Source organism: Cnephaeus nilssonii (genome assembly GCF_951640355.1).
Source record: "Cnephaeus nilssonii genome assembly, chromosome: 7".
NCBI lineage: Eukaryota > Metazoa > Chordata > Mammalia > Chiroptera > Vespertilionidae > Cnephaeus > Cnephaeus nilssonii.
In genome coordinates, this window is record NC_137078.1 from 97,027,745 (window position 1) to 97,052,783 (window position 25,039).

General features: G+C 58.5%; 1 protein-coding gene across 1 annotated transcript; it reads right to left on the reverse strand.

Moving 5' to 3' along the window:
- On the reverse strand, window positions 1-25,039 carry DISP3 (dispatched RND transporter family member 3; the record flags this gene model as incomplete). Its single annotated transcript, XM_079776572.1, has 20 exons — window positions 1-363; window positions 1,180-1,346; window positions 1,696-1,809; window positions 2,613-2,772; window positions 5,349-5,494; window positions 5,978-6,104; window positions 6,921-7,093; window positions 7,163-7,293; window positions 9,474-9,658; window positions 10,759-10,895; window positions 11,821-11,934; window positions 13,632-13,793; window positions 14,620-14,781; window positions 15,013-15,161; window positions 16,990-17,129; window positions 18,458-18,618; window positions 19,157-19,291; window positions 20,170-20,306; window positions 23,121-23,340; window positions 23,956-25,039. 20 exons carry the CDS (start codon window positions 25,037-25,039, stop codon window positions 1-3), a joined length of 4,167 nt encoding a protein of 1,388 aa, XP_079632698.1.

A 25,039-nucleotide genomic window follows, 5' to 3' on the forward strand; every position in this document is an offset into this window, starting at 1 on the left:
CTATAGGGAGGTCCCGTTGGGCAGAGGGATCTTATAGCCGCTCCACAGGAGCAGGAGGCAGGCGCCCAGCCCCAGCGCCCCCGCCAGGAGCACGGCGCCCAGGGCCTTGAGGAAGGAAGTCCTGGTCCGGGTGAAGGAGCCGGGTGCCATGATGCCCAGCAGGGCCGTGCTGACCGTGAGCGTGTAGAGGATGGAGACGCCTGTGTTGAGAGCGACGATCTTGCCGAATTTGGCAAACGGGGCGATGATGCAGAAGAAGAGGGGCACCGTGGCGATGACCGTGGTGAGGGCACTGGACACGATGGCCACGCCCACGTGCCGCACGGCCTCCAGCGTCCGCCACTGGCGCTGCGAGTGGGCGTCCTGGGTGCGGGCGAGAGCAGAAGCTGGGGGCAGGGACCTGACGTGACATGGCGTCCCTCCCTGCCCGGGGCCAGGGTTGGGGGCTTGGATGCTGGGTAAACATGCACCCCTGCCCCAGGCCAGCCCTGCCCCGGGGAGCCCCCGATTCTGCCTCCGTAAGCGGGATAATTGTAGCGGCTACTCCACAGGGTTGGGGTGAAGATGACATGGTTCTCCCACAGCAGCTCCGTGCACAGTGGGGATGCAGTGAGTGCTGCTATGGCAACCAAGATGCTGATGATCTGCATAGTAGGTCCTCATAAATGGGAACCCCAACTGGAACTGATTTCCTTCTTTTGACCCAAAGCAGCTAAATGTATAAGTAATTTACTTATGAATGTTTTCACATCAATACAGTTCCGAACAAGGATAAAACAAAAAGTGTATGACCCAGAGCTGTTTCTGGCACCGAGTCAAGGGCATGTTCTCACGAAGCCACGCAGGGCCAGCTGGTGGCCTCGGGTCATGAACGAGGGCCCAGCCCTGCCCCCAGGCTGCAGGATGAGATGTGGACTCAGGAGCCGAGAAGCAGGAAAGGCCCCTGAATGCTGCCTGGTCCAACCCGTCACGCTCACTTAGGGGGCGGAGGGATGGACCCATCCGGGGCCCACAGCGCTCTCTGGGGGAGCTGCCTGGGAGCTTACGTCCCCTGGGAGATGGGCCCTGGGAGCCACAGCTTCTAGAACACACCTGTTGGGGCTCAGGCACGAGGGTGTCCCTCCGCTGCACTGAGGTGGGAAGGCTTATGGGAAGCCGTAAGGCAGGCGGGCTGCTCACCTCGGCCTGGTGGGGGGGCAGGTTCTCTCCGGCCAGCAGGTAGCCCTCAACCAGGTGGACGCAGTAGTCCACGGAGGAGCCGACGAGGATGGACAGCGAGATGGCTTCCACGGCGCCCATCTCCCAGCCGCTCCAGTACATGATGGTCACCACGAGGCAGACGATGCCTGCGGGGCAGGGACAGCAGGCGGCAGCTCGGACCTGCCCCACCACACAGCCCTGGAGGGCTCGGGGGGGATTCAGAAGGCCCCCGGGGGATGGGGTGAAGTCTCGAGTGGAGCCCCCACCTCTGGTGGCAGGAGGGCCAGGGCCAGAGAGAGCTGGGGGACCCAGGTGACTGGGTGTCTCTGGGCCCAAAGCTATGAACCACCGTCGCCGAGACAGCGCCGAGCAGAGGGGCACTTTGCTGGGGGTCGGGGTGGGCTTGGTCAGGAAGCCATCTCTGGGGAATGTGACAGTTAAGGGCTGAGAGAAAGCTGCCGGTGGGCGGCCACCAGCGGGACCCCGGCCACATACCCAGGATGCTCAGGAGCACCGGCAGCAGGAGCAGCACGTGGGTGGTGAACACGGCCACCGCGGCCACGCAGATGAGCAAGGAGAGGGCCAGGCCGTACAGGGCGCTCTGCACCCCTGCGAGGAGACAGAGGGGGTCCTCAGCCAGGCTGCGTGGTGGGGCACCCACAACCCTCCCTCACCCTCAGGGTTCAGAGGTCACAGGGGTTAAACCGAGGGCACAGTCACAGCTGGCTGTGTCACTCTGGGAAAGTCACTTGACCCCTCGGAGCCTCCATTTCTTCATCTGTAAAATGGGGTAATAACAGTATTTAACCCACAGGCCTCATTTGGAGTTTAAAGAGATAGCACAGCCTGGCTGGTGTAGCTCAGTTGGTTGAGCATCGACCTGTGAACCAGGAGGTCACAGTTCGATTCCTGGTCAGGGCACATGCCCGGGTTGCAGGCTCAATCCCCAGCGTGGGGCATGTAGGAGGCAGCTGATCAATGATTCTCTCATCAATGATGTTTCTATCTCTCTCTCCCTCTCCCTTCCTCTCTGAAATCAATAAAAACATATATATTTTAAAAAGAGATAGCACAGGCCAGGAGCACAGGGCCTGGCACCGAAATGATACCGGGCCGCCGTAATGGCCGCTGCTCTTCCCTTCGAGGTGGCCCAATTCAGGGCCAGAGAATGCGGCCAGATGCCCTGAGCAGGGGGACCAAACTCTGGCTGCTGATCGGTGTTCCTGGCACTGGGTCCTTCCGGTTTTTCTCCAGGGCTCTAGGCCAGGATGGAGGATGACAAGCGTGGCTCAGAACGGCCACGGCCTGCCCTCCCTGCCCGGACACCTCCCTGTCCGCTGCCACCACCCACCCCACCGGGAGCCGGGAGCCGAGAGGCGGGGTGGGGGTGGGGGGGGAGGGCGGCTGCTCGCCTATGATCTCCATGAAGATCTGCTTCCAGTGCTCGCAGGTCTGGAAGCCGCGGCGCAGGGCCGAGCCCTCGGGGAAGGTCTGCAGCTGCTGCTGCAGGAAGCTCTCCCAGCGCAGGTAGTCCGAGTAGGTCTGGAAGGAGGACTTGCCCTTGTACGTGGTCTGTGGGGGACACGAGCCAGTGAGACGGGCGGGTGGCTGTGGCCCCCTCCCCCTTCCCAGGCCACGGCTGGTCTCTTCCGGGGCAGATGCAGCCAGTTCTTGGCCACCTGTGAACAGAGTGTGTTGTCTGTGGGGAGTGAAGGGCAAGCCAATCCAGGATGACCGCCCGCCGGCGTCTGGGGACACGTGTGATTCTTACAGCCGCGGCCGGTTCCAGGGCACCAGAGTCGCTGCCCCGTTCCCACAGCCACCTCAGCGCCCCATGTGTTCTGTGTCCCCCCCTCGGCCTGTAAGCCAACTCCACTCAACCTTCAAGGCTCTCTACATCCTGTCTCCTCCAGGAAGCCTTCCTTGATACCCCAAGATAGGCAACCTCTGCCCTCTCAAGAAACCTATTGAGAGAAACCTAGTATTACTTTGTCAGTGGCCCAATTCAGGGTCGGAGAACGGCCTGATGCCCCCGAGCAGGAGGGGACCCAAACTCTGGTCCGTGAATCATAGTTCTTGTCACTGCCCGGCAACCTGCCCGTCTCCTGGCTGGACTGAGTCCAGGGAGGCAGAGCGTGGCCTGTCTGGCTCACACGGCCCGGCTCTGGGAGCTGCTGGGGGGAGGGGAAGACACGGCACACCCTCTCTGGACCTTTCCCCTGTGTGATCTCACCGGCCAATTCTGCTCCCTGAGAACAGACACATCCAGTGTGTCTGTGCACGTATGTATCTGTGCACACACGTGTGTGTGTGTGTGTGTGTGTGTGTGTGTGTGTGTGTTGGGGGTAGGGTGGGCTTGGACGTGACATCTGTCATGCAGAGAAGCCTGAGCAGGGATCCTCTCCTCTCTGAAACTGTCTGTGGTTTCAGCCTTAAAAAGGAAGGACATACTGCCGGGCCGGCGTGGCTCAGTGGTTGAACGTTGACCTATGAACCAGAAGGTCACGGGTTGATTCTGGTCAAGGGCACATGCCTGGGTTGCAGGCTCGGTCCCCAGTAGGCGGTGTGCAGGAGGCAGCTGATCGACGATTCTCTCTCATCATTGATGTTTCTATCTCTCTCTCTCTCCCTCTTCCTTCCGCTCAATAAAAACATATATTTTTTTTAAAAGAAGGACATTATGACTCGTGCTACAGCATGGACCAACCTGGAGGACATCATGCCAAGTGAGATGAGCCAGACACAAAAAGACCAAGACTGTGCGATCCCACCTATAGGCACCCAGAGGAGTCAGATTCACAGAGGCAGGGAGGAGAGTGGTAGGCGCCAGGGCTGGGGGAGGGGAACGGGAAATTAGTGTTTAATGGGGACAGAGCTTCAGTTTTGTAAGATGGACAGTGAAGAGATAGATGGTGGTGATGGTTGTACAACAAGTGAATATACTTAATATTACTGAACTATACATTCAGGATGGTCAGTTTTCTTATGCATATTTTACCACAGTTAAAACAACTTCCTGGGCTTTGAACCTGCGTCTGCATTAGCCTGGGGCTCACTGAGAGCTGGGAGGGTCCCGGGGCCCCCCTCGCTGGTGGCGGGGGCTTGGTCACCTGTGCAGTGAGTGGCACACGGGGCGGGAAGGAAAGCAGAGGTGGGGACGGAGAACAAGAATCGGCTTCCACTTGTACCCATGTCACTGTCATTCTCAGTCCCCAACGCCCTCACGTGGTGGCCCGGCTGCTTCTCAGGGGCCATCGGAGGGCAGGGATCTGTAACCCTGTTCTCTAGACGAACTTGAGGCCACAGGGGAAGAATTATTTGCTCAGGGACACAGAGCCCACCGGGGTCAGAGCAGGATTGGGCCCAGGTCTCAGCATGGAGGCAGCAGGGCAACTGGGCAAGGCCCGCAGATGCCCAGGGCACGTGTGTGCATGTCTGTACATGTGTGTGCGCGCGCCCATGTGTGCCTCCTGGGGCAGAGCCCAGGAGTGTCGGGGTGAGAGAGGAAGCAGTGAGCTATGGGATGGCCAGTCCCCGGGCTTCCCAGCCCCCGGAGGGGGAGCCCCCCACATGGCAGAGGGGACCATCCTGCTCTTTCCCCAGCCCCCACCCCACCTGCCCCTGCAGCCCAGAGGCTGCCAAACAGCTAGACCCAGGCAGGTGGGGAGGGAGGGTGCAGGGAGCTGCTGGCCGCCTGCATGTAGAAAGGCTGAGCTCTGCCCTGGCTGGTGTGGCTCAGTGGGTAGAGCACCGGCCTGCGGACCAAAGGGTCCTGGGTTCGATTCCAGTCAAGGGCACATGCCTCAGTTGCAGGCTCCTCCCCGGCCTGGGACCTGGTCAGGGCTCACGCAGGAGGCAACCAATCCATGTGTTTCTCTCACATTGATGTTTCTCTCTGTCTTTCCCTCTCTCTCTCACTCTCTCTAAAAACCAATGGGAAAATATCCTTGGGTGAGGATTAAAAAGAAGAAGAAGAAAAAAGAAAGACCGAGCTCTGAGGCTCTGTGGTTTGGCCTCCCCCTGAGCTCACTCCCAGGTGACCTGGACGAGCAGTCTCACCCCCTGGGCCTGTATCCCCTTCTGAAGAGCAACGTCTCTGCTCTGGGACAAGGGCCAGAGGTGACGCACGGGAGGCCACCGGGGCTCACCGACTCGAAGGCCATGGAGATCCACTGCACGCGCCCCTCCTTGACGCCCACGGCCCCGTGCGACAGCTGCCCCGGCAGCAGGTTGGGCTCGGGCAGCTCCTTGCACTCGGGGTGCAGCATCTGCAGGAAGGCGGAGATGCTGTAGCCTGTGGGGTGGAGGAGGGAGGGGAGGCGGTTACCTGGGAGGGCGCCCCACCCCAGGCCGCCCCTCCCACCGTGCACTCGTGCTCACCTGTGTGTGTGCGTGTGGGAGGGGCACCTGCCCTCCCTCTAACCTCCAGGTTCCAAGTGTGTGTAACCATTGGCAACGTCACGGGGAACCCACAACACCCATCTGCCCCCAGGGTGGAGAATGACGTCTTGTGTCCTCTCAGGGAGGCCTGGAGGCACCTGTGTGCCAGCCCGTGCCCCACTTTTGGTAAAGCTCCTCCTGCAGGTGTGCCCACACACACCACACACATCATCACACACAGCACCACACACGGCACCTCTGGGCCAATGCACATTCACACGTGAGCCCGTTCTCTTCTGGGAGACACACAGTGCAGACACTCAAGCACACACGCATGTCTGCAGATGCCCCGGCCCCCCAGTCCCTCCTCCCTCTGAGGGCCTGGCTCCCCACACACCTGAGGGCAGGCACTGGGCCCCGCCCGGCTTCACCAGCTCCAAGTTCCCCGCGATGGCCTTGCAGAGGCGACACAGGTGCCCAATTTCTTTGAAGAGGTCAAAGCCGCTGTCATAGATGACGCTGCCCTTTCCCAAGGAGACACAAGCGGCGCAGGCCGCTCAGTGAGTCGGGAACGCCGTCGTGGGGGATCGTGGGTCCCCAGTACCGTGGGCGCCATCCAGCTGGAGCCCTCTGTGGGTCACCCGTGGTCCCCACCCAAGCCCATCCCCTTACTGCCCACCCCCCACGGCCCTTAGTCTCACCTCCTGGCTTCCACTCACAGCACCCTCCCCCGGCTTCCTGCTTTCCCCCCACTCCCCACAGCCAAACCCCTCACGTCCTCCCTGGCAGGCGGCCTCTTCTCCTCCCAGCCTCCTCTGAACACCGCGACTCTCGGGCTGGCCTGAGCAGACAGAGCTCCGGCACCCCCTGGCTCCCAAAGTACTTCCTGTCTGACCCGGACTCGCAGGTGCAGACTGCTCCAGGCAGCGGTCGGATCGTGCCGCGTCCAGTCCTTCCTCCCACACGCCCGCTCCCACTGCGTGCCAGGAACACACCTCGCCACAGCCCACCAGCTTCCGCCCTTCAAATGCCCGAGAGCCCAGCACAGAACACGGACGCGTACAAGGGGAGAGGGGCCCCACAGGGCGGGAACCCCTGCAGCCGAAGGACAGGCAGCTTTGCACGTGTGTTATCTTCACCTCCATCCCCGATGGTGCGGGACAGCCAACTCAGACCCCCATGTATTCAGATTCCTGGCTGATTCTGAGACCTCAACGCTGCTCAGTCCTCAAAAGAAATGATAGCCAGGGGCTGTGGGGGTCCTGTCCGCCTGGGGAGGGCGTGTGGAGGGCTGGGGGGTGGCCTCTGGGCTGCTACTCGTTGGCACCTGGTCCACGTACCGGGTCTCCGATGACATGGTTGTCCACCTGTCGAGTGCGGTTGATGCCAAGGATGCCGAAGACCACGAAGACCATGGCCCCCGTGTCCACCAGCGGCCGCACCGCCGGCTTCCCGCAGCCCGTGTTCACGCAGGGGTTGAAGCCGAAGGTGGCCGAGAGGCGGGCCCTGGGCCCTGAGGGGAGTCACAGTTGTACCGGAGGCGGCCCAGCCCCCTAGGCCCCCGTGGTCTCCCCGCCAGTACCTTTCTCACTGGGCACATAGAAGAAGCCTTTGGTGGGCCCGTCGGGGCTGGAGCTGAGCAGGCAGCCGGGAGGTGTCGCGCACACGCGTCCGTGGAAAGGCGGCCTGTGGTACTGCGCAAAGTACAGCTTCCTGTGGAGGCAAGGAGGCCGGGCTGAGGCCAGGGAGGCTGGGAGGACTTGGGGAGGCCAGACTGAGGCCAGGGAGGCTGGGAGGACTCGGGGAGGCCGGGCTGAGGCCAGGGAGGCTGGGAGGACTTGGGGAGGCCGGGCTGAGGCCAGGGAGGCTGGGAGGACTCGGGGAGGCCGGGTTGAGGCCGGGGAGGCTGGGAGGACTCGGGGAGGCTGGGCTGAGGCCGGGGAGGCTGGGAGGACTCGGGGAGGCCGGACTGAGGCCAGGGAGGCTGGGAGGACTCGGGGAGGCCGGACTGAGGCCAGGGAGGCTGGGAGGACTCGGGGAGGCCGGACTGAGGCCAGAGAGGCTGGGAGGACTCGGGGAGGCCGGACTGAGGCCAGAGAGGCTGGGAGGACTCGGGGAGGCGAGGCAAGTGTGGTCATGTGCGGGCTGGAAGAATGCAGGGGATGGATGGGGGCTCCCCCAGCACAGGGATTTGGTCTCCAGTTGGGGGCTGGGGATTGGAGGCCAGTTCTAGTCCAGCCCCGGCCAAAGCCCACTGTATGGGCCTATTCAAGGCCCTTCCCCAACATGAGTGTCTCCCCACCTGTGGCCTGAGGGGTGGAGGAGACCAACCGTTTCCCAACTGCCCTCTAGGGGGTGCAAGAGTTCACAGAGGGGTCCAGGGCCAGCCTGAGGGTCCCTGCTCAGAAGCTCCCTGTACCTCCTCACCTCAACCTCAACAGTTAAGGGGACTCAAGATTCTGTCTTGAAGAAAGGGTTCTATGGTCAGCTTGCTGGCCACTGGACCTGAGGTAGCTCAAGGTTCTTTCTAGAATGTGCTAAGCTCGTCCAGAAAGCCTGCCCCCAGTCGCTGTTGTGTACATGCAGAGTGAGCCCAGCCCTGGGCTCGGGGGAGGGTGGGCAGAGGGACCCCCATCTCTGAGCCAAGGTGCCCGGAGGAAGGGCCAGCAAGCCCTCCTGGTCATCCCCTGCCTCCCGCCTCACCCCTCTGTCCCAGGAGGACCTCAGCCTTGTGAGGGGGCTGGATGTCCTTGGGCCAGGCCACCAGAGACCACAGCCCCGGGTGTCCCCCGTGCAGGGCCCGCACCGCTCTCTAGACCAGGGCAGCCTGGCTCCTTCTGTCGGGGCTCGTGTCATAATTTGTAATGACATCGAGGTTGACTTGTTAGCGGCTGCCTCCCGCTAGTAGGCCCGAGGGCAGCGGGCAGCTGTCTTGTTCACCACTGCATCCCCTGTACCCCAGCACCTGCACGGTGCTGGCACGGCGGTGCGCAGTGTTTGCTAAATGAATGGACGGAGAAAAGCAGAGACCCTCTGCTGCTACAGCTCAACGGACAAGTGCATGCGGGGCCCTGGCCCAGAACTCGGGAGGGAACCTGGGAAAAGACACCCCCAGCTGGCTCCAGACGCCCCCAGCTGCCTCGGGATGCCCCCAGCTCCCTCAGGATGCCCAAGGCACAGAATGCAGTGAAGCATTTGGGGCACTTAGATCAAGCAGGCATAGGCAGGGCCTGAGCGTACAGCGGCCTGGGGAGGGACATTAAATATTTCCTGAGTTAGTTCTATACTGAGAGTGCTGAAGTGCCTGGGAGAGGAAGTGCAGAGTGGATTCACTCAGCAGCCAGCTACCAAGTGTTTGTGGAGCACCTGCTAGGTGCTGACACGGGGCGCTGGGGGCACAGCCTGGACCAACAGTGCCCACTGCCGGTGCGCCGGGCTCCTGAGGGGAGGCAGGCAACTCGCCAGCAGATCAGTGAGATCCCAGGTGGCGATGGGGCCAGAGAGCGAGGAGAGACCAGGTGTGGGAGGGAGCGGTGGTCTTGGACAGCCGCTCCCAGGGGGCGTCTTGGCAGAGGCCTGATCTTCAGAAGAAGTCGGCCCCACGGGGAGCTGGGGTACGGCACTGTAGGCAGAGGGAACTGCCTGTCCTGCCGAGGAACAGCCAGGAGGCCATCGCGGCCCATCGAGAGGGAGAGAGGCAGATGGGGGGCAGGCCACGCTGCCATCTTTGCCGGTGTCCCCGCACCCCTGTCCTGGGCAGAGACATATCTGAACAGGTGTGTGGAAGGGGACATGGGTTTCTTAAAGGGACAGAGAGAGCGGGGGAGAGAGGGGGAGAGAGGGAGAGAAGGGGGCTAGGCCCGCGGAAGCAGGCTTCTCTGCAAGGCCGTTACCGGGTGTGCTGCTGCTCCTTGGCGGCCACGTAGAAGCTGAAGTCGAACTTCCAGCCCCGCCTGGCGTCGCAGGCCAAGGTCGTCACCATCCACTTGCGGGAGGGGCTCGCCGCCTGGAGCTGCCCTACTGTAGACATACAAGCGGTCAGCTTCCTGGTGAAGTTACCAAAAGGCGCTCTATATACCTAAGCAGTGGATCGACAGAGACAAGACACGTGACTCGGGGAGGCTGCCTCGGCCTGCGCCCAGCCTCAGGCTCCGGCCCTCCCTCCTCTGCTGGTCCCACCCGGTCCCGCCCCCAGAGTGGACGAGAGCGCTCTGGGCAGAAACACAGGAGGCCTGGGTTCGAGTCGGAAGGCCGGGAAAATCCTCCCTTCCCTCTCTGGGCCTCAGTCTTTCCTTCAGCTGGGCATCTATTCCATGCCAGGCCCTGAGCTGGCCCTGAGAATACAGTGAGCAAGATGGGCGTGGTCCCTGCCCTCACGGCCTGCCGATCACCGTAGCTTTAGATTCTCTGAAGGGCCAGGAATTAAACAATCGTGACGATAAGACAGGATAAATGGGCAGGGGAAGAGGAGGGCAAGCCAAGAAGGACGGCCAGCACAGGGCTCCATGGGCAGCTGATGCTTATGCGGAGCCTGAGTGAGGCTGGAAGGAGAGCTTTCTAGCTTCCTAGTGGGAACAGCAATGCAAAGGCTCAGAGTCAGGAAATGCCTCCGTCACCTCGCCTTTCAAATGGACAAACGTGCTGACACGTGCTAAGTGGCGCTTTGGAGGGTGTAACATGTTAAAGAAACACAAATGCTTCCTCGAAGGGAAAACGAGGCCTGGGCTGGCCTTTGGGGGCTCTTTTCAGAGCAGCTGCCCCGAACAGCCATCTAACTAGTGGCTACCATTCACTGAGCACTTACTAGGCTCCAGATGGCACGCAATGCACAGGCCTTACCTCACGCACCTCCAGCAACCCTGGCTGCTACTTTTCATATGCCCATTTCGCAGATGAGAAAACTGAGGCTCAGAGAGACTAAGTCATCAGCCCAAAGACACACAGAGTGTACATGGCAGAGCCAAGACTCGAACCCAGGACTGGCTGACTCGGCAGCCCATGCTCTCGCCACTCTGCGGGTCCCTGGCTACTGGCGGGAGAGAATCCTCATGTGCCTGCAGTAGCTCCGGCCTCACAGACCCGGCCTCCCCGCCCCCTGCGTGGCCAGTGCCCATCCGTGCAGCACTGAGGGCCCCTCCCCTGGTGGTGGTGGCTCAGTTCATGATGGCCCGGGCTTACCTGGAAGGAGGGCACCTCCCCGTCCCCGGGGGACACGATCTGCCAGGGGGCAGGCAGGCTGGCGTTGAGGGAGAACCTGTAGACAGCCGGGCGGCCTTTACTCTTCACCTTGGACACGTACACGGTGCCTGGGGCGTCTAGGGGACAAAGCAGGGTGGAGGGGGTGGAGTTACCGGGACTGGCTCCCCGGTCCCTGGAGCAGTCCTCCCTCTGCTGCCTGAGGAGCCCAGCCCTGACCTTGGTGGTGGCCACCAGGATGAGGTGGCTGCACGGACAGCGGGGGACGAGGTGGCGGTCAGCGGGTTTCGGGTGGAGGCATGGGCGGAGGGAGTGGCAGCGATGGGAAGTTGTTGGTGGAGATGTGTCGGCATGGACTAGTGCCGTGGTCGGCAAACTCATTAGTCAACAGAGCCAAATATCAACAGTACAACGATTGAAATTTCTTCTGAGAGCCAAATTTTTTAAACTTAAACTTCTTCTAACGCCACTTCTTCAAAATAGGCTCGCCCAGGCCGTGGTATTTTGTGGAAGAGCCACACTCAAGGGGCCAAAGAGCCGCATGTGGCTCGCGAGCCGCGGTTTGCCAACCACTGGACTACGGGAGTGAGTGACGCCAGTGATGGAAGCAGTGTGAACGGGGAGCTGGGGCTGATAGGACAATGGTGGGCACAGATGGGGTGACCACGGTCACACAGAACTGCCCTGTGGGGCACTTAATTCCGACGCGTGTCCTAGCACCCCGGCCCTGATGGAGACCCCAGCGTCGGGACGCCCCCGCCCTCCCCCACTCGGGATGGGTTTGGTGCACAGGGCAGGTTCATGGGGCACCCCAGGCTGGGCTGGAGCGGTGGCAGGAGGGGAGCCCACAGTCTGGTGGGACAGCTGGTGGGACAGTGACGGGGGGCCCGGTTCACCTGAGTCCACCTGCCACCCAACCCCTCCACAGCGACCCAAGAACACAGGCTCTTGTCCCACAGCCTTCTCTCCTCACAGGCTCCCACGCCCTCGCACCGGCAGGGTCTCCCGACACCCCCACCCCAGGCAGACCCCACGCCCACTGACCCTGCGGGGTGACCTCCGGCCGGCTGGCCCACAGGACCCCGGAGCCCCGCTTCTTCTTCTCCAGGGACGTCCGGATGTTGTTCTGCAGGCTGTGGGGCTTCTCCTGGAACAGACCTACCCCCACCCCCGAGCTGGGTCAGGGGCAGCAGGGCAGGGCCGCCCTGGCTGGGCCCGGCGGAGGCGGGCAGAGGCGGGGATCGGTGACAACCCCATGGACGTGGAGCCCAGGGCCCTCAGCTTGGGGAGAGGGAGTGTCAGGGGTCTGGAAGAAATTAAGTGGAACTAAAAAAATTAAAAGACATCAAATATTAAATGTACAGGAATCTTAAGGCAAGAGAAAGGACCCGCCAGCCAGAGCCACCGGAAGCTTCCCCCTCCTCCTCGCCGGCCTCACTCCCTTCCTGTCAAATGGGTGACAGGGGACCTCCAGAGGGGGCTGAGGACCACGTGGGACGCCGCTTCTCATGCTCTCGGCCGGTGATAGACGCTCAGTGAGAGCACGTACCAGGAGCAGCTAGAAATGGAACGCTCCCGGCTCGCGGGCATTGTAGATGGGTTTTGTTTTTTAATGAGAGAAACGTCACACCTCCAGAAATGTAATCCTCACAATACTCCTAGGAGGTCGCTGTTGTTAACCCCACTGGACAGGGAAGAAAGCAGAGGGTCAGGGAGGTTGCGGGACCTGCAGAGGAGCTGAGAGGCTGAGGGCCCAGTAAGGTGCGGGCTTGTCTGCCCCTAAAGCCAAAGCTCTTTTTGCTACGATCAGGAGGGGTCCTTTTAAGAGGCAGTCCGGAGAGCGAAGAGACAGAAGAGGCTGGGGGCTGGACTCTGACTGGGGTCCTGGTCCTTCTCCAGATGCTCCCGGGAACGTCGGGGTCACCCTGGGGTTTTTGTCCCTCTGTGACATGGCAGTGGACGCGGCTCGTGGCCTCCTGGCCCTGAGGGGTTGCAGGAGCCCCTGGAGCAGCGGTGATCAGGGAGCTGAGTTTGTGTGCCCAGGCGGCGGGAGAGGAGCCGGGGATAGGGCCCGGGCTGGCTCCAATCTAGGAGGGGCTCTTCGGGCACCTCTCTGAGCTGCAGTCAATTATCATGCGTTTGGCTGATGCCATTACTGAGGGGAGGCCAAGTCAATCCGAGCACCGCCCTAATTAGATGAAGGCAATTACAGCGGCCAGTGATCTCCTCCCAGGAGCCGGGTGCCAGTCGCCCAAGCATCTTCTCATCTGGTTTCCAACGGCCCAGGCAAAGCTGGGTGACCTTGGGTCGACTTCCCCTGCCCTAACCCCGACGTCAGGCCTCCCTCTGTGAAATGAGGGCCTGGCCCAGGTACCTCTGAGGCAAGGAGACATGTTTGTCTCACCACCTTGCTCACCCCGGACATGCACTGTCACGAAGTCCCATGGCTTTCACTCCCTCAATGTCTCCTGACTCCACGGCCACCATCAGCATGCTGGCCACAGCCCCTCACCGGCTCCCCCTTCCAGCCTGGCTAACCCCTTCCCATTCTTCCAGTCTCAGCTTAGAGGCTGCCTCTTCCAGGAAGCCTTCCATGATGCTGAGCTCCACAGTCGCCCTGTTCTTCCTCCATCACAGCTCAGGTCTACTATGACCATGGCTGGCCGCTAGCAGTGGGACGAACTCCCTGAGCTTAGGAAGCCGGTCCTACCTGTTGCGGCCTCCCCAGCGCCAGGCAGCCGACACCCAGCACACATTTGTTTAATGAAATGCGGAAACAGGGAGCGCGGGTCTCACATCTTTCAGGCTAACACTCTTTGAGACCCCGCCGGGGACCCCCAGATGGAAACCCTCACCTGAACAGGTGATGCAGGAGATGCCCTCAGCGCTCAGGTTGTACTTGAGGTCCAGAAGCACCTGGATGTTGGTATCGGGCCGGAAGAGCAGGGGGGCCCGGCTGGCAGGGCGGAGCCGGCTGGCGAACACCAGGGACAGGATGAGGATGGAGACAAAGAGGCCTGCGAGGGAAGGACGCCACACTAGGCGGGGCTGGGGCTCCGGCGAGGCCTCCAGAGCCTTGGCAAAGCGCTGCTCCCTTCATGGGGGTGGGGAGAGCAGGGGACAGAGTCTCCCACGGAGTGGGCAGACCCCAGCATGCCAGCCTGTGGGTGGAGCTTGCTAGGGATCAGTCCTCCAGGGGTGGGGGCTGCTTGTTATGCGTCCCTTGGGAATCAGATATAAGCTGCAAGCTCACACTCCTGGACAAGCAGTCACCACCTCAGAGCATTTAGTTTACAAAGAGCTGGCTCGTCCAGTGCTGGCACATCACCCTAAACACCGTCCCTGGCGATGAGGGTGATAATAATGGCACCTGGCGTTTATGGAGCACTTACTGCACGCCCTGCACTGGGCCTTACATGCACTGTGCCGTTCCTTCCACGTCCCTGAGGAGACAGACCCTATCATCATCTTCAGTCACGGGCCAGGAACCTGAGGCGCAGACGGGTGGACACGGCCAAGGTCGCACAGCTGGCACGTGGTACCATGAGGAGTCCGACTCAGCCAAGTCGGTCTAACTTCAGTGCCCAAGCACTGAGTGCTCTGCTGTACTGCCCAACACGATGGCTGGCGCATAGTAGGTGCTCAGTAAACAAAAGCTGTTGAGGACCAGCTTCATTGGACACAGGAAGGAGGAGAGGCTCAGAGCGAGTGTGGATGCCAACCCAGGTCTCTGACTTCTCGCTCAATTGCAGGATGGGGTGGGATCCCAATGCCTACATGTCCTTTGGGGGAGTCTGCTCCCCACACTCTGATAGAGGGGAAGGAGGGTGGGAGTCCACTTACCCACAATCACCCAGCGGCTCTTGACGGCTGACCACAGGACCCAGTGGTGCAGCAGCTCCTGCAGCTGAGCGATGAGCTGCCCCCGGCTGCCCCTGTCAGGGGCGGGCTGCAGGCCCGTGGGGGGCACAGACACCAAAGACACGTCCCCCAGCTCCAGAGACACTGCCAGGCAGAGCGGTGGCCTGTGAGAGGCCTGGCCCAGACCCGCGTCGAAGCCCGCCCCGTCTCCACCCGCTCCGGGGAAGCCCAAATGCTCGATGGGGAGCCCCCAGACCACTGGTCCAGCCCCCCTGTCTCAGGGGCAGCCCTTCCTCAAACCATCTTGCCCAGAGCCACTCCCCTGGCAGCGGCAGCCCCAGGTCTCACCGGGGTAGGGCCTGCGCCACGTCTTACCTGGCTCCTCCTCCACATTCAGCAAGGGGATGTCATCGTCCAGGTAGGGCAGGGGGCCCTGGGCGGGGCCGCCCCCGGCCCGCTCGGGCGTGGCAAACACGTCCCCGGGGAAGTGCAGGGAGCTCTTGCGGCCACACTTCTGGTGGCAGCTACGGAGAGAGTGGGGAGAGGGGTGAGCCCCGAGGGTCTGGGTGTCCATCCGGGGAGGCTGGGGCAGGGTCCTGGCGACCCCAGGAACCCAGGTCTCACACCGCCGCTGACATCTCACCCAGCATGTTCACCATGGACTCCAGAAACCTGCCCTGACTGCCTTCCATCACCCAGCGATTCCTCTGAGGGACAAAGAGCGACAGCAGCCATTACCCAGGGAGAGGGGATGGCAACATGCAGACCCCACCCTTCCAGGTGACCGAAGCAAGGGTCATGCTGTGCTGGCCATACCCCGGGGCCCTGAGCCCGGGAGGAGAAGGAAGTGGGGAGGGCTGAGCGTGTGGCCACGGCCTTGATGGAGAGAATGTGGGGGGGACGAGGCTCACCCTAGGAACACGACTAATGCGCCCGGCAAACATAAAGAGTGCTCCGTGCCAGGCAGCGGCTATAAGCCCCAGGTGAATTCTCTCACTGAATCCTCACAGGAATCCTACCCAGGATTTACACTCGTTTTACCAAAACAAACAAGCAAACTGAGACACAGGGAGGTTGAGTACTACGCCCAAGGTCCCAGCTGCTGAGCAAAGAGGCTGAGGCTGGAGCCCAGGGCTGGGAGACTGCCCACTGCGTCCACTGTGTCCCCGGCCCCAACCTGGGGGTTGGGGGTGAAGATGGAGATGGGGGCGGGCATATTTGGTATCTCTGTAGAGATTAGAAAAACGCATCCTTCCCCAAGACATTTTCCTCTGTCCTAAACTGTCATAGAAATAGTCAAATGAGGCCCAGCTGGTGTGGCTCAGTGGTTAAACGTGGACCATGAACCAAGAGGTTACTGGTTCGATTCCCAGTCAGGGCACATGCCCAGGTTGTGGGCTTGATCCCCAGTAGGGGGCGTGCAGGAGGCAGCCAATCGATGTTTCTCTCTCATCGGATGTTTCTATCTATCCTTCTCCATTCCATTCCTCTCTCTCTAAAATCAATAAAAACATTAAAAAAAAGAAATAGTCAAATGTGAATGCCCACAGTGCACGGCAGTGCCTCAGCTGGAGTGGCGTTGGGCAGTGCCCAGCCCGCACCACCACCCAAGAGCTGAAAGTCTGAACCCCATGCTGGGCTTCCAACCCTTCCCTACCACCCCTGGCTCACACGGTCAGGTGGACATGGCACAGACCCCGACGTTCCTGCCTTTGTGTGCCCTGCCCCCAGGCCAGAGACCCTCCCTCATTCCTCAGTACCCAAGCCTAGGCAGACACGGGGCCAGACTCCATTCCCTTTCTCCCCTCCCTCCCTCTTTCCCTTCCTTCCCCGGCCACCCTGCCTGCGAGATCCTGAGCCCTCAACTTCCCTCAGCAACTCTGGACTCACCTGTTTGACTTTGCACACGGTGCATGTGTCTACATATTGTTTTTCCACCAAAACCAGAGCCTTGAGGGCATTTAACATGGTGACTAAGAGCCTGGATCCAGGGTCAGATTTTCTTGGGTTTATTCGGCTCTGCTGCCTACTGAATGGGTGAGCTGGAGAAACTTGCTTAACTTCCCCAAACCCTTGTTTCCTCATCTGTAAAATGGGCAGCATGAGGGGAACCAGCTCCCTGGGGGGCCGTGGGGGGGTATCAATATGATCAGTACCAAAGCGCTTTGCCCACTTCCTGGCACACAGCAGGTGGTCACAAGGGGGAACCACCCGACAGGGTTCTCTTCTCCTTCCTTGTCCCCTGGGCAGCATAGCATTGGGCATACAAAAGATGCTCAAAAACGAATCAAAAGGGACTGTTAAGGATATTCAGGGAGAGGACAGGCCCTCCACCCCACCTGCTTGGCTCACCTGGTCTGGCAGGCGCCCTCTAGTGGTGCCATGTAAAGACTCCAGATGCCCAGGGCAGCAGGCATGGTGAAGAGCACAGCCAGCCAGCAGCAGGACACGATGAGGGACATGAACAGGCCAAAGTCATGGACGGCTGGGATCTGGCGATGGAGAGGTAGAAGAGATGAGGAGGTAGAAGGATGCGGGACTGGTCAGGCCTGGAGCCCAGGAGCCTGCGGACTCTACAGCCAAAGGCACTCAGGACCCCAGACCAACGCCCTAAGGCAGGACGAGGAGGCCCTGGCTGCTGGGATGGCAGCCACTGGCCCAGGAGGACATCGGAAGGCAAGGACTGGTGCCAGGGGACACAACAGGGGAGGGCGAGAAGGCTGTTGTCTGTACTGCGGCCCGCTGCCTAGAACAGTGCCTGGCATAGAGCATGTGCTTGATAACCGTCATCACATGAATGACTGGGAGCCAGACACACCCCGTCAGACCAGCCCACGTGTTAGTGAGTGGGAAGGGAGAGAATGCTGCCACGTGACAGGACTAGGGAGCCCGGGGCCTCGGAGCAATGGGTGTGCTCCAGAATGGTTACAGGAACCGGCACAGAAGAAAACCGGAGTCAACAAGCAGACAAGCCTTCCCTGCTTGTGAAACACTTTCACAGCCATCTCATTTCAGTCCCCGCCTAATCCACACAGGAGGAAAGTGAGGCTCAGAGAGGTTAACAACCTGCCTAAGGTCACACAGCCATACACGGCAGAGGTGGGCTTTGGACTCAGCTCTGCCTGTTTCCGGGATGTGGTTCCCTAGGAAGGCCTGGATGATCCCAAAGCATCTAGTGGTTTCTAAATGGGATACTCAGCCCAGGTGATGAAACCCCTCCAAAACTCGAGCAGGCTCACTGCCTTTCAGGTTCTATCCGCACCAACAGCCCGGCCCAAATGCAGAGCCTTCTCCTGAGCCCAACTCAGAGCCCAGAGGGGCACGGGACCAGCCAAAGGACGGCCAGGGTGAGCGACGACAACGCAGTGTCAAGCCCACGGGTGGGAAGAGCTCCGTGGTCAGGAGACGTGGGCAGGCTCACCAGTTACCAGCTGTGTGACCTTGGAGAAGTCACGTGACCTCTCTGGGCCTCAGTTTATCTATTAGGAAAATAGGGATGTAATGATACCTTTGCCATAAGTATATCACGAGGACTTAATGCAAAGGAGCTTTGGAAACTGCCAAATGCGTTTCAGGGCAGATGCTGGATTACTATTAATGAGCATCAATAATACATTTTATTTGTATTATTACAATCTTCTCATTTGTTAAGTTCTGTTAATCGTGATAAGTAACAAAAATGGATTCTGCAGACATGGCAAGAGCCTGAGAAAAAGGCTGTGTGGCCACAAGAGAAGGGGCCGTGGAAAGAGCAGAGAACGGGGCCGGGGATGTATGGGAGATGGGGAGGCGGGGGCAGGGGCAGAGGGCGGTCCCCCACCTGGGAGAAGACGTTGGCTGCGTAGGCGGCGGCCGTGGTCAGGGAGGTGAAGAAGGTGGCCTTGCCTGCCGTCTGGATGGTGTGGATCATCCGGAGCTGAGGGTCTTCCAGGTGGGTGGCCTGGCGGTAGGTGTTGATGAACACAAAGACGTCGTCCACACCTGCCGGAGGGAGCCCCGGGCCAGCGGGGCAGGCTCAGGGTCACTGCTGTCTCCAGGACCAGACCCAGGCTGGGCCGAGACCAATCCGGAGAGGACCCCTGAGGGGTCAGGCTCCAGGGAAATCCTGCTTCTCAGGTTGGAGTTTGGAAAGACCCACCTGACCTTTGGGTCCACCCACCAAGAGTCCAAGCCCCATCCTCCATGCTCTTTGGCCACACCCCATTCCCACAACTAGGTTCCTTCTTCCAAATCTTTGCCTCCTTCCCACCTTTGCTAGACTTCCCCCACCATTCTTAACCTCTACCCAGCATACTCGCCTGCTCCTTCCACCCTTGGGGGTTCCACCACCATATGCCCGGGCTCTGCTCGTCACCCATATTCTACCTCCTACCACACATCTCACTCCGAGGCTTCAAGGTCTGAGAGGCACTTTCTGGAGACTCCACAGAAGCCACGCTTTGCAGCCAGGAATAAGGCCCTTCCTGGGGCAGCGTTCTCAAGTGGGAAGCCCATTGCTATGGCAATGGAGGCAACTCACCAATGCCCACTATCACGAAGGCAGCCACGCCGTTGAGGATGCCCAAGTACTGAACACCAAAGACCACGTGGTACAGGAAGAGTGCCACCAGACAGCTGAGGCCAATGCTGGCGATCCCGAAGAAGGACAGGAACACTGGGTGGGGCAAGGGGACAGGGAATACAGTGGGGGGACCCCATGGAACACACACCCTCTTTAGTGTCCCTGACCGTGGCTGGTCCTGCCTCACGCCTGCCCCCCACCATGGAGTACTCTTCAGCACCCCCTCCATGCCCAGCATAGCTCTCCATACCCAGAGAAGGGTCTGAACCAGAGACCTGAGTGCCAGAGGAAGCCATCTCTGAGTAAGGCAGTTTGCTCAAGGGCCCTCATCTCTGCAGAACTTATCTCAAGGGCCAGTAGGAAATTGCAAACATTACATATTTGTTTTGTGGCTGCCATCCCAGTAGGCAAAGGCCCCGTGGGGATAGGCAGTGTGTCTGTGATGTTTACCACTGGATCCCTGAAACCTTAGAGCATCAGGCACATAGTTGGTGCCCAGTGAATATTTGTTATATGGACGAATGAATGTCTTTTTCATTTTCATTTGGGCAATAGAGAGTTCCTACTGTATACATAGTATGAAGAACTAGGGTATATGGGAAGGTAGCATTGGAAAAGTACACCGGGGGACAGAAATGTGGCTGATTTGGGACTAAAACAGTGTGCAGAATAATCCATAATAAGGTTCCAATACCCCAGACTCCCCCAAACAAGGTTACCAGCAAGAACATAATGGTCAAAGGGCAAAAGGTTAAACTGTGTGAGGTCCCGGGAGTGGGGGCCCTTGGGTAAGGCCCACCTGCCTCTGGACCTCAGCCTACCTGCCTGGGACTGGAAAGTGATTTCTAATCACCCTTCCCCACCAGCTCTGACATGGTGGATAGAAGACTATTTCTGGCATTCTTGAGAAGGAAGGCTTTGTCCAGATAGGAGCACACTGGGAAGAGACAAGACCTTCAGAGAAGCCCTACCTGAGCAGGAGGTGAGGATGTAAACCAGGGCGGCGATGCAGCTGCTGCTGATAAAGGCCAGGAGCATGTCGTTGTTGAAGGTTCTGCGCACCTCATAATCAAAGAGGTCTGTCCCCCCATAAAGAACCTGGACTTTGCTGGGGGAAGGAAGGAATATGGAGAGAGAAAGATGGAAGTGGATTAGAGATGGCTGTTAACACTTGAGGAGAACTAGGAGTTATCCACATAAATGGCAGATTAGATACAACAGAAGACAGGTCAGTGAACTGGAATATCTAAACCAAAAGAAAAAAAGAAACTAGAGAAGAGCATTTGAAACTCAGTGAAAAGAGCTAAGATTCATGTAATTAGAATCCTAAAAGGAAAAGAAACAGAAAGTGAGTCAGAGGCAATATTTGAAGAGACAATAGCCAGGAAATTCCTAAAACTGATTCCAGTTATCAACCCATGGATTCAAAAAGCTCTGTGCATCCCAAGCAGAACAAAGAAAACCACACCAACATAAATCATACTAAGACTGGTGAAACCAAAGACAAAGAGAAATCTTAAAAGCAGCCATGGGAAAAAGGACAATCATTCAAAGGGCAACAAAAAGATGGACAGCTGACTTTTCCCCAGAAATGATGGAAGTCAGGACACAATGGATCTACATCTTTAAAGTAATAAAATAACTGCCAATTTATAATTCTAAACCAGCAGAAATATACTTTAAAAATAAAAGTAAAACAAAGACGTTTCCTTGGCAAACAAAGAAGAATTTGTCACCAGAAAACCTGTACTAAAAAACATACTAAAGAGAGTTCTTCAGATATAAGGAAAATTATCCCAGAGGGAAACATAAAATTGTAGAAAGTAATGAAGAGCAACAGAAAAGTTAAATATGTGAGTAAATATAAATGAAAACTGACTCAGTAAAATAATACTGTAATGTCTTATGAGGTTTAAAATGTATATAGAATTAAAATGCATGCAACCAAAATGCAAAAGTCTGAAGGGTTATAAATGCAGTGAACTGTGTTCTAAGATTCTAATATTATCCTGGAAGTAGTAAAAGTGACAATTTGTATTATTCTGTAATAAATCAAGGTGCACCATCTCTTCGGTAACCAATAATAGAATAATAAAAAAGATTTTATTAATCAAAGGAAGGTGCTAAGTCAAGTCTACAAGGGTCCTGCTTGTCACTACTCCCATGAAGCTCTGGGAGGACAGGAAGGGGGAGAGAGGCGTTTTACCCAGAGCAGGGGTGTTGCCTCAGCAGCTGAATGCATCAGGCATAGGTGTTGGTATCTGAAACCCTGAAGTTCCTTCTACAGCCAGCCCCTCCCAGCTTCCCAACCCAGACAAGTACCTTTCCCCGGGGCTTCTTCCTCCTTCTTTCCTCCCCGAGACAAATCCCTGCTAAGGTGTTCCTGGCACTGTGCAAGAGGCTAAGCCTAGAGAAATGAGCCAGGAACAGTCCCAGAACTCAACAAACTCACACTCTATTGAGACATAATTAAGCCAGAACTTCCTCAAACTTTAATGTGCAAACAAGTCACCTGGAAATCCTGTAGGTGTAGGAAAGGCCTGGAGACTCTGAGATTCTGCATTTCTAACAAGCCCCAGGGGCTGCGGGGGCTGCTGATTTGAGGACTGCACCTTGAGTGACAAGGACTTAAAACGACTAAAATACAGATGGGCAAGGGCTATGATGAAATTGTAGCTCAGAGAGGTGAAATAACTCTCCGAAACTCCCACAGCTAAGTGGAGTACCTGGGATCTGACTGCAGATATATCAGACTCCAAAGCCTGTGTATGCTCTCTATTGCCTCCCTTAGGGAGAAGGAGGGGCACTGTGGCAGGGGGTAGAAGGGCTTTTAATCCATGCCTCAGGGAAGAATCTTCCCAGGCTGGATCTTAGAGGATGCACAGAGGTCTGCCTGACAAAGAAGCAGGGCTGGGAGGAGCTCCTAATGCGGCAGCTGGCATAGAAAACACAAGGGTGGGGGCTCTGAATGAGAAAGCCTGGGTTTTAACCCCATCCCACCTCTTATGGCTTTGTAATTTTGGACAACTTACTTAACGGTGGTGTGCCTCAGTTTCCTCAATGGCAAAACAGAGATAATCGTAATAGCACCTACCTCACGGGGTTGGTGTGAGAATTAAATGAGATGCTGTGCATAAAGGGTTTAGAACAATGTGTGGCAGAGAGCAAGCGCTGAGTAAATGTTAGCTCTGGTGATGACAGTAGCTGCTCAGTACAATGTGTGAGTCATGGAAGGAAGGCGCCCAGGGCTAACTTGGCAGGGCAGGGGACTGCACGAGGCATTGCAGTTACTGCCCAGCAGGACCGACAGATGAACTGTCTAATGCCCTTTGCTGGTGGGGAAGGGCCCAGCTGTAGTCCCAGACACACATCCCAAGACTTGGAGGACAACCAAAGCATCCACCACCCAAAGTACCCACCAATCTCTTAGCTCATCTCCTCCTGACTCCAGAAGGGTAGCAGAACGCATCATCCCCATTACACAAGTAGGAAAACTGAGGCCCAGAAGTGAAGTGACTTGTCAACTAGCTCCCTGGATATAGAGGAAGAAAGGAACTCCTCAACCCCTGGTTAATACTCTTTTCAGAAACGCCTCAAGCACCGTTGCAGGGAAGAAGAAAAAAAATCAATACCCAAGACCTCCAGGGCAAGAGTTCTGGGATTTCCTACCTCCTCCAGAGCTGTCATGCTCACTAACCATCAGTGATGATCAGGAAGAGGAGCCTGTGACCTGTCAGGGGGATAGCGAGGATATTTCTGGCTCTGCCCCTGATTTGGAAGGACTTCCTAAGGAAAAGGTTGCAGGGAAGGGGATCTGGGGCTTATGAGAAAGAGGCACCTGGGAACCAATTCTCTATCCTCATATAGCCCTTCCCGGGTGTACGCATGGGCAGGCACACACGGGTGTGGCCGGACCGCCTACCTAGTAGACTGCTTGGCCAGCATGGCCACGTAGGTGACCACGAAGCTCTGGAACTTGGCCCGCTGCTCCTCCCAGCGATCGTCCACCGAGTAGTAGTTGGGCAGGGGCGCTCCAAACAGGATCTCACTGCGCAGGAGGGAGCTCTTGAGGTTTTCTGCAGACAGGCCCTCGTCCACGTACCAGTAGAACTCGGGGTGAGTCATGGCCAGCTCTAGGGAACCTGCAGGTGCAGGGGGCGGGGGAGGGGTAAAGAGCTCAGCAGGTCAACTCCCACCAGCCCTGCATCAGGGTCATCCTCCCCTCAACACCTCACCCCTTCGAAGGAAATGGGAAACTGCCCCTCAAGCAGCCTCAAACTTCCTAATGGGACAGAGGGATAGTTTAAGGGGGGCGTGGGCAGGTTCTAGGCAGATGAAGGCAGGACTGCAGACTGAGCCTACCCCCCAGGTGGCTCCTACTTAGTTGACATTTTCATTTTTGTTTGAAGCTCAGCTAATCCAAGGCTCATAGACTAACTCCCAATCCCCCTCAATCCAGGCATGTGCCCAAACCTCCTTCCTTGCCTGGCCTGGATCTCATCTCCCACCCAACCCTGCTACCAACCCTTTCTCACATGGCGATCAGCCCCAGCCTGACTCAGCCTCACAGCCAAGCCCCTCTCCATCCTCCTTCCAGCCCCTGAAGTTCTGAACCAAGAGTCAACCCTTCCAATCAACCTCTCCAAACCCTGTCCCCGGTCTCATTCAGGCCCCATTCCTTACAAGGCCCACCCTGAGGCTGCTTCAAACCCTGCCCCTTACAGACCCCACCTCTCACCACTCCCTGCCCTGCTCACCCCGGATGTCCGCCAGGTCCTGGCCCATGCCATCGTAGTAGATCTTGCCGCCCCTCTCCGTGGGGAAGAAGTAGGTCATGAGCGAGCTGGGCGGGGAGCAGTAGGAGTAGGAGCCGAGCGGCAGGTCCTTGAGCACTTCGTGGGGCTTCCAGCAGAACTCCCTGAAGCCCGGATGGTCCATGATCTTGCGCTCAATCTCGTGGATTGTGACCAGGCGCTCGCTGGTGAAAATGTTGCGTTCCGCGTCGCCCCGGGCCAGGAAGATGAGCTCGATGCGCCAGTGTGCGTGGGTCTGAGTGTTGGTGCTCACGTAGGAGCGAGAATAGTCCCACCGCGAGGCGCCCCGGCGGGCACGGCTCTGATTGGCCAGCGTGGGCGGGGTACCCAGCTGGCCCCGCCCATTCTTGTCCAGCCCCTGGTTCTTCGGGCCTTCACTCTGGTTGGCTGCCAGGTCTGCCAGGGTCGGTGCGTCTTGGAGACACCCACTCTGATTGGCTGCTGGCTTCCGGGCGGTGGAGGTGTCCCGCCCCGGGTCTGGGCCACACCCTGGGACCGCAGGGACCGCGCGCGGGGCCCTGGCCGCCCTCTGCGAGCGGTTGCCGAGATGCAGCTGCTGCAGCTGCTCGGAGATGAGGCGCTGGAGCGTCTCGGAGGTGAAGTCCGCCAAGTCGCGCCGGTTTCGCCCCCAGGAGCCAAACTGGGACTTCAGAGCCAGAGCTAGAGCGTCGAAACGCTGGGAGGCCTCGTGGTTTCGGATCTCAAAGGCGTTGTAGGAGATGTCGATGTCCAGCGGCGGGTAGTAGAGGAACATGAAGGCCGACAGGGCCATGGGGATGCTGCAGCCCAGGAAGAGCACCAGCCCCGCGCAGCACGGGTTGGTGAAGGCCCAGCCCAAGGTGCTCCAGAAGCCGGAGGCTGGGGGCCGGGAGGGCAAGGTCCAGCTGCGCCAGCAACACTGTCCCTCTGCCCCAGCGTGCGGCCCCGGCCTCTGGGCTCTCCTAAAGGCCTCACCCGTTGCTTCCTCGTCTTCCTGCTCCTCCTCTGGCCACACATCCTGCAACAACGGGTCATCCTCTGAGTCCAT